A 9,535-nucleotide genomic window follows, 5' to 3' on the forward strand; every position below is an offset into this window, starting at 1 on the left:
TATATATATAAGCAACAGTAAAAAAGAGCTAGAAGCTGATTAGCTGATGAAAACGACAGAATACATCGGCTCTGCACTGTGATGGTGAACAGACAGAAAACAGGGGGAGTTCACATGATTCCCGCTGAGCTGCCGGGGCTTAAAATGCAGTATAGCTTTAAAAGCAACTGTAGGAAGGATTTCTTGATTATAGGTAAAGACAGCAGGTTGCAACATTGATGCAGTGGCTGCCGAGGCTTTTATGCAGCTTTAACAAGCGTGAGCGCTGATTGAAACATTTTCCTTTAAAGCACTGTGCATACATTATAATGAGAAATAATGTGAAGCCAGCTCCTTGGTCGACACCGAGGTTGGCATGGGAACCAATCTGGGACCTATCAGCACAGGTGAAACAAGGCTCCGACCAATCAGAACGCACGGTTAAGAAGTACCTGGTATATAAATGTCAGCATGGGTCAATTGCCGCCACATCATCAGCAATGATGAAAACACACCATTACTGTCACAAAATGTCAATGTGGCCATGGATCTCAGCCTCTCCTAGTTGGAATGAATAATGTTTGCTCAGTAGGCTGAACAGTCTGCATGTGTGAGCGTGCTAGGTGCGGGAACAAAAGTAAGTGCTTTTTCGGAGAAAAATAAAGCAACTTGGCTGACACAATATATAAATTACTGTGCCAAGACAGACGATTTCCATCTTTGACAACCTGCTTTTGTGCTCACAATGGGTTTTAGCTCGGCTATTTGTTTTAGTGTGCTGAATATTTCACTCTGTTTAAGAGAGCGTTTAACTGTGTTTCAGTAAATCACAGTACAACTGCTTTGACAACATCCCTCCACCAGTGCTAAATGGCATCAACTTGTGCAGATTTGAAATAAGTCTGCACACGTTTGTGAGACACCTATTTGATGTTTGAACCAAAAAAGACTTTGAAGATATTATCAACGCTAAAATATTCTGCTCTTGAATGTGAGGGAAAAGCAAACTGGGCTTTTAAATATCTAGAGAAGAATTTCTTTCTTTAACTGATTCATCAGTTTTATGTAAGTCTAGCCAAGCATTGTGTTTATGCACAATCAATACAATGACTTGCACAAACCATCAATTACAAGTTAATGATAAGGATTCAAATATATAAGTAACTGTAACCTAAATATAAACAATTCAAATAAATTTAACAGTTTAGATTTTGATCATTTACTCAGGTTTGTACATTTATATTAAAAGGGAAAATATGCAAAATACATAAAATGCCATTAAATGCATTTTGTTGTGTACTTGGAGTCTCTAGGAGTGCACAAAATTTGAATTTAGTTTCACCCGGTGCTGCAGAGCCATCGTTATCTTCTGTTTGGATTATATTTTTCAACCTGTTCAGTTTTCTGAACTATAACATCAAATTATTTGTGACAAAACTGCCAAATAAGGTCTGGACTTACCAACTACAAGAGCTATTCAATTAAATTGCTCCGGGGGCCACAGTTAATGACGAACAGCAGCACAGGGGCCAAACATTCAGCAATTAAAGTCATGTAAATAAACCAAGTATTATAAAGATCTGTTACCTTAGAATTAGAATATTTTGCTGCATTTAATCATGGATACAACATAGAAAACCATTTGTAATAAAAGTAGTGATAATAAAATAATATAAAAACATATTCCTCCTATTTTACACAAATATTTTGACATCTCTGAGTTGCCAAATTTTTTAACAAATTTTACTTTCACTTTCATAGTTTTATCTTCAACTGCTTGTAGTTTTAACTGTCTTAGATATTCATAGAAATGTTTTTTTAACAGCGAGGGGCCAAGATTCTGATGTTTCTGTAGATACCAAGCATGTTTATATCTAGTGAAAAGAACTTACAGTAATTAAAGTAGAAAACTGGGGGTTTAGGCTTGAGAGATGAATGAACGAATTGGTGGGCCGCATTTTGGTCACCACCAGTTGAATAGCCCTGTACTAGAGCACCAAAAGGCTTGCGGAGGTTGATAAGGAGAAATTCAGACCAAAGCATTGCATTTTATATAGACCCCAACTGAATGATTTCAGTGTGAAAAAGAAGGATTTAAAAGTGTGATATGTCTCCTTTAAAAGTCTTGGTAATCTAGTACATGATGCACTACACTGCTCTGTGTCCAAACAGCTCATCAGTCACCACCAGATTAGCAGTCCAATTACCTGAAAATGTTAAGAACAGCTCTTTTTACAGAATACGCAGCTTACTGTGTATCAATGTAGCCTCTCATAGCCAATAACCTGCTTATATTAAAAGGATCCATGATTAGTTGTAACATTAGACTTTATTTGATAAACATATATTTTAACTGTAAAATAAAGACTGTAAAAACACTGTAAGCCATTTAGTTTAGTAAATTTTTAAAAATATATTTTAACACGGACCGAGCCATTTTATTTACATGCAAAGCATTCTGGGTAAATGATGACGTGGATAGGCTTTGGTGTGAGCGAGCTATATCCACCCTGAAGGTTAATCTTGGACAATATCTGATGATCGACTCTTTTAAATGAAACCAGAGAGCGTTGACAGAGAGGAGAAGGTAGAAATGACTCAGCCTGGAACTGAAAATATACATGGAGGACAACAGAGCTGCTTCATGGAAGAAGAACCTCAGCCTAGCCTGTTGGACTTTGCGGTAGCACCGACGCTATATTGCCTTATATTCATTAGCTCGGCGCTAGCGCAACAAACAAACAAGCTAAACTGAGGTCCTCCATCCATATTTTCAGTTGCAGGCTGAGTCATTTTTGCATTCCCCTCTCTGTCATGTGGGTGGAGGACCTCAGTGACGAGAGGAGAATGTGTAGCGCTGAGCTAATACATATGATGATAGCATCGGGGCTAACGCTAAAGCTAACAGGCTAAGCTGAGGTTCTTCTTCCATGAAGCAGCTCTGTTGTCCTCCATCCATATTTTCAGTTACAGGCTGAGTCATTTTTACCTTCTCCTCTCGGTCAACGCTCTCTGGTTTCATTTAAAATAGTCAATAGTCAACAGCCTACAGTATTTTTACAGTCTTTATTTTACAGTTAAAATATATGTTTATCAAATAAAGTCTAATGTTACAACTAATCGTGGATCCCTTTAAAAAATACAAATAAAAGGCAGCAATAAAAAGATGTCAGAGGCATAAGATGATTAGTTTCCATCAGCTGATTATGTGCAGCATTTAGACAACACATTTCCTGGAACCAGTACTCATCTAATCCACTCTTTGGTGTGTGTTCCTCAGCCAAGGTTTGTTGTGCTGCATCCCTCGGGGCCTGACTACGCAGAACAACTTACAAGTTACACACAAATCCGCTTTTTGAAAGGGGAAGCCTCAGAAAGTTGATATTTTAAAAAATTAAATTAAATCAAAACGGTCATTTATTTACAAATGATTTTTTTAAATTTCATCATTTGAGAGTCTTGCTCACTATTAATGCTAATTCTTTTGTTTGTAAACTAGAATAATCAGTCACACACATGAATAATCACTTTAAATTGCTAAAGTAGGGGAATAAATAAACAGATTTGAACATTCATGTTATTAACTTCATGAAGTCAGAACTGTGACACGTCACTCCTATGATTTACACCACATTGTATTTGTACGAAACGCATTTAGACATTGACTTATATAATCAATATTGATCAACCTAAACCAGCTTTTATCAGCCACGAGCCCCTCTCTGCCTGCAGACTTAAAAGAATGTTACCCATCTCACCAGTTGTGGTAATAATCACTCCATCTTCTGCTTTCTTCTGTTCTATCCCATTTATTTTTCTCCAGTCAAGTTTTACTACAATCTTCCCCCCATCTTGTCCTTTTCTTTCCCCTGCTCCATATTGTTCTGTTCAGTATTGATCCAGCGCAGGGCTTTGGGCCAGAGTCACTCCACATGGGCTGATAAATCCCTCTGGTTGCAGAGTGGATGGGAAACACATGGGCAGCTTTCACTCAACTCTGCAAAAACAACTGCCTGGATCTCACATCCACCATGGAAATGCTTCACAGAACAGCGGGCAAAAACTTGGCAACACGAGTCTCCAACCGTATCTGCAGTCCAGATCCTTTGTTGTTGGGAGAATAGAAGTTTCTTCTGATGGACGCTTGAATGTTTTCATTATGTGTGTGTCTGTGTGCACTTAAACTGACCCGTCTGTAAACATCAAGTGGAGACAAATGTGTCTAAAATGTAATGCTAAGTTATATTTGTTGCCTTGATTTGGTACAATAGAAACAGAGACTGTTTATGTGTGCTGTATTACCTGTTGCGGTGGTGGTCGAGGCTGCAGGTAGGAACTCTGTGATGGGCCTGTGGGGGTCTGCTGAGGGGAGCTGAAGTACGGAGGGGTTCCCTGTTGCCCCCCCTGCTGCTGCTGCTGCTGCTGGCTAAAGCTCCCCATTGGCTGCTGGCCATACGGCGCCACCTGTTGAAGCAATCGCACATTAATTGGGGCAGAGATATTACACCTCAGCTCAGATTGTAGCTTTAGTTTTAATGGAAAGCAAAACAGATAGAAAAACAATAAGTACGGTGTCACAGCATGTGGTCGTAAAGAGTCTCATAAAACCTTGAGTTTCTGGTCCGATGGAGGACTGCTCCAGGCATGAAAATAAAATCAAAAATATTCCTCGCTCACCTACAAAAATCTCTGCCTGAAATACTGTATTTTCCAAAATGTCAGACTGTCCCTCGGCAACAGGTTCCTAATAAAGCTAAGAGCATGCTAACACCTGTCTCCCAGCAATCCTCTGCCTAATGAATTGTCACTGCAGACACCTCTAACTTAATGTCCTCGGGTTTGCCAAATGCATCCACTTCTCCACATTATCTCTGACTGGGTCAGCTCACAGATGGGATAAGCAGAGCTGGATATCACTGCAGGCCGTCCCAGGCCGTAACCTTAACGAGGGATGCACGAGTCGTAGCATTTCAGAGGAGCACGGTTAAAAAATATATATATATACAGTATATGAAAAAAATCGAACTCACGGGGGTGAAGCCAAGCAGCAATGCTGCATTACATGGTGGTTCTAAAGCAGAATGCAAATTGGGAGTGCGTGTAACAAGCTGGCACAAACACAAATGTAGTCTTAATCCCTTCTTGTCATTTGTTATGACTACAGACAGCGCCAGGTGCTTCTCACTGCTGTAAGAATTTCCAGCACGGGCTGAGTTTTCATATTTACAGACACGCACACAAAGCCAAGTCCAGATTATAAAACAACATTTACGACCACTGCCAGCACTTTTAATGTCATATTTCTCCCCCATCATGTCATGTTGTTCTTTTATTCAGGGGACAGCCGTGCCACAAACTCATTAAATGGCCATCCAAGCTGTAATTTGGGGCATTTGTTAAGCTTGTCATCCACTTCCTGCTTCTGCCCCGAGTCCTTAACTTTTAGATGTTGCCTTAAATCTTCCCTTGGCTAAGTAAAAGTCTCAAACTCGGTGTGATTTATTTCTGAACTGACGGTGTTATGAAGGCCTCTGACATGACGTAACTACGACACGACTGCCTTGTCAGATAAGAGCGCGCAGCCAAAGCTAAAGGCTTTACTGTGATGGTTATAAGAGAGAAAACCCCTGACATAAAAGGCATGATGAAACTCGAGGCTGGTGCAGAATATTGAAATCTGATCTGGTTGCAGAAGACTAGTGGAGATTAGCACATGTGAAACAGTTTTGAAGGGTACCTTCGTTTGAGTGGGTGGTAAGAAAAGAAATATTCTCTCCAAGCTGGTGGAAGCTTTTTGACTCTCAATAGAAATGATTGGACAGTGTTGAATACTTTTCACTTCAGTGGAAATTTGATTAGAAAGGACAGGTTTGAGTGTGTGCGTGTCTGCGAATGTGTGAGTACTGAGCACAGAATGTGAGAGTGTGTCATCAGGCCAATGAGACAGACAGACAGGGTGAGATCCGTCTAGCTGCCAGAGAGGTTAATAGCGTGGCCCCGCTCATGCCAGCAGCACCGATGGATTCATTACTTTCAGCCAGACCTACAGAGACACTCACCAACACAGCCTTTGATTCTATAACACCTAAATGAATGCAAGCCGTCTGTGTAAAGGGATTTCCTACGAAATAAGAAATCCAAACCAACGCTCACCCTTTCCCAAACACGTAATCATCATCAGATGCAGATCAAAGCTTGCTCGCTCCAATGAAACTGAAGCAACACTATCACAGTGATCAGTGATGACAGTCTGGTGTAACTCAATGGGTCTCAACTGGAACACCACTGTTCTGGGATTGTTGAGGATTAGGTCACCATGGAGATTAAGACTAGACAACCGTAGGTGGGTTCCATTCCTCTTTAAAAAAAGGTATCAGCAGAGAGAAGAGAAGAGATAGACAGAGACACAGAGGCTGAGGAAAGTGGTAAATATACTTTCTCGGTCCAATGGGGAAGAGAGGGGAAAAAAAGCTTACTAATGACTATTAAACAGGATTTTGTTTTTAAAATTGCACCAGGGAGAGAATCAGCAAATGTGCTGGATTAGGAAATCTCCATTGTTACATTTATTTTCTCCATTTGCTAAAAGCTGTCCGGGTAAAAAAATGCGTGCAGAGCTAATTGTTTGCTTGAGTTTGCAGAATTTAATAAACTGTTCAGCCTAGGATCACTGAGGTGAAAAATCTACCAGGTACATAACATTTCTACGTAATCCTAGAGACCTGTTACACAACAGTCATTTTAACACATCATTGAATAAACAGCAGCTAAACACTGTACATTTTATGTATGTATATGTACACACACACACACACATGTATATGTGTGTATATGTATATTTTATATATGTATATATATAAAATTCTGTCCACCAGTAACTGGTAAAGCTCTTAAATCTATTTCAACTCAAAATATAAACATCAAATTTAAATGACTATAAGTTTCAGCTCCCTAAAGCTCTTAAGTATGGAGTCCGTCTGGTGACATTGGATAAAAAATTAATGCATGGCCATGAGAAAAATAATGCGTGACCACAAGATAATAACTTGTGACCATGAAATAAATAACGCATGGACACGAGATAATAACTTCTGGTCATGAGATAAATAACGCATGACCACGAGATAAATTCTGGCCATGAGATATTTATTTATTTATTTATTTAATTATTTATTTATTAATTTTTATTTGTTTGTTTGTTTGTTTAAACTTTATTTATCCAGGTAAACTGTTTGAGAACCATTTCTCATTTACAAACATGACCTGGCCAAATGACCATGAGATAAATTCTGGCCACTAGGTAAATAATGCATGACCACAAGATAATTTATGGCCATGAGATGAATAATACATGGACACAAGATAATAACTTGTGGCCATGAGATAACATATGACCACGAGATAATAACTTGTAGCCATGAGGTAAATAACACAGACAGGAGATAACTTGATAAGAACTCATTGACTCGAACAGGCAGGAAAAATTACTTCATGTCCAACCATCTGACCGAAGTATCATTAATTCCTATATCAATTTAAAATGAAAATTAAATGACTGAAATAATTATCTCATGGCCACTAGTTATTATCTCGTCACCACAGGATAATAAATGGTGATGATGCATATTTTTAATCCAGTGTCACCAGATGAGCTCTATACTATGTATAAAGAAGAACAGAAGGGCTGCAGCCTATTTTCTATGTTTGATTCAATATATTGTATTCATGGTTCACACATTTTTGTAAGTTAGTTTAAATTCTGTTAGACAAAATAAAAAGTAAAATGTGTTTTATCTTCAGCATCCAGCAGAGAGAGACAAATACTCATTTATGAGTCTCAGGCCATCCAAGCCCATCAGTTTGCAGAGTATGGTGAACAATTAACAAACTTTACAGCTTTACCACAAAAAACAACTTCTACAAAAAATAATTTTAAAAAATGAAGTTGTTTTCGTAGGTTTGTGGCTTTGTTTTCCAACCAGGTGCCAAAAATAATTGTGCAGAAATATAAAAAATGATCCAAAAACCTGATTAAACCCAAACCTGCTTTAGGTCATCCCTGTTTCACTACCTGACCTTGTTTTTTTAATTAACTAATATTAGCTAATATAATAATGATTAAAAAAAACTTTAAAAATAAGTGATAAAATTAAGCCAACACTTTTAAACAAAGTATTATATTAGCTTAATAACCTAAACAAATACAAGACTTTTAGTGCATTTTTAATTATTAAGAATAACTTATGAACTCTCAAAAAAGGTTAAACATCACTTTGTTCTTAAGATCTTATTTCATCCAGTTATTTGTCTTGTGTTGAGGCTTTTGAGTTCATTTATTTGCGTTAATGTAGCTGAAAATGTTTAAAACTTGAAATTTCTCAACTAAAATGGTGAATTTATGTTTTTATCATTTGTAAAATCGAACTTAATTATGAAGAGACTTGGTTGAAATGTGCTTAAAAGCTGTTTCCTGTAGATGTGTGAACCGGAACATCTGTGTGCTCATTTATCATTTCTCCTTTGTGCCACTGAACGGCACTGTTGTCCACAGCTGGTTCTGATTCTGTGGTTCTGAGCAAACCTCGGGTCACTGAAATTACACATAAACTCTAGTTTTTCATTAACAGTGTGATGGATTCATCTGAAACACAAAAACAAATATAAAAAATACTTCATTTTAAAAGATAATTTATTAAAATCTGTAATTTTACAACCACAAATTATTTCTAATTCCTCTTAAAGTCACCTTATTTATGTCAAATATTCCAACGTCTAAATTTTAACTCGACTAAAAGACAATAAAAAAGCAGAAAATGAGACATAAATAAGCAGAGACAAATTTCAGATTTATAATATTATCAGTTATTTTGGTCGTTATAGATGAAATCTGGCCCTCGTATTTTATCCACAGCTGCTGGTATTTTACTGTAAAAATCCACAACTTTTACCTTATGGTTGTAAATAATTACTGTAAATCTGAAGTTTTTAATAAAGTACCGTATTTTGTTTTACAGTTACATTACGTGTGTTGGTTTTTAGGTTCTGGTAATTTACCATAAATTCCACATATTTTACCGTACGGTATCAAACATTTTACCATAAAACCCTGGCACCCGGAGCTGACGAATAATTACTTTATATCACGAGTTTTTAATTAAAATACTGCCATTTGTTTTACAGTTCTGTTGTGTGTGTTTTTAGGTTTGTGATATTTCTGTTGTTTAAATGTTATTTACCATAAACAGAGTTAATGTTTTCTTTTAATATCGTAATTTACCGTAAAGAAAGAAAGATTCTAAGCCGCGGCATAGTTTTAAAAAATGAAACTGTACGGTGTTTCAACAATGACTCTGGTAACTACAGAAACTGGTATTTTACTGTAAATTACACACTGCTTTACAGTAAATCCATATCGGCCTTATTAAAAATTATTTATATTTAAAGCACCCTGATAAAGACGCACAACAAAAATAAAAAAATGGGAAAAAAAAGGCAAGTGTGTGCTATTTTAATTGATTTTTTAATAATTTTTGTAAACAAAAAAAATGAGCTAAAG

General features: G+C 37.2%; 1 protein-coding gene across 1 annotated transcript in view; it reads right to left on the minus strand.

The window, feature by feature from the left end:
* Positions 1–9,535, minus strand: part of LOC106533560 (AT-rich interactive domain-containing protein 1B) — a gene marked incomplete at its 5' end in the record, with an annotated part of 68,850 nt that overhangs the window by 50,465 nt on the left and 8,850 nt on the right. The window contains 1 exon segment of the mRNA XM_014029914.1: positions 4,282–4,443. Within this exon segment, the coding sequence (XP_013885368.1) occupies positions 4,282–4,443 (162 nt within the window).

This window comes from Austrofundulus limnaeus, unplaced genomic scaffold, assembly GCF_001266775.1.
Source record: "Austrofundulus limnaeus strain Quisiro unplaced genomic scaffold, Austrofundulus_limnaeus-1.0 Scaffold972, whole genome shotgun sequence".
NCBI classification, from domain to species: domain Eukaryota; kingdom Metazoa; phylum Chordata; class Actinopteri; order Cyprinodontiformes; family Rivulidae; genus Austrofundulus; species Austrofundulus limnaeus.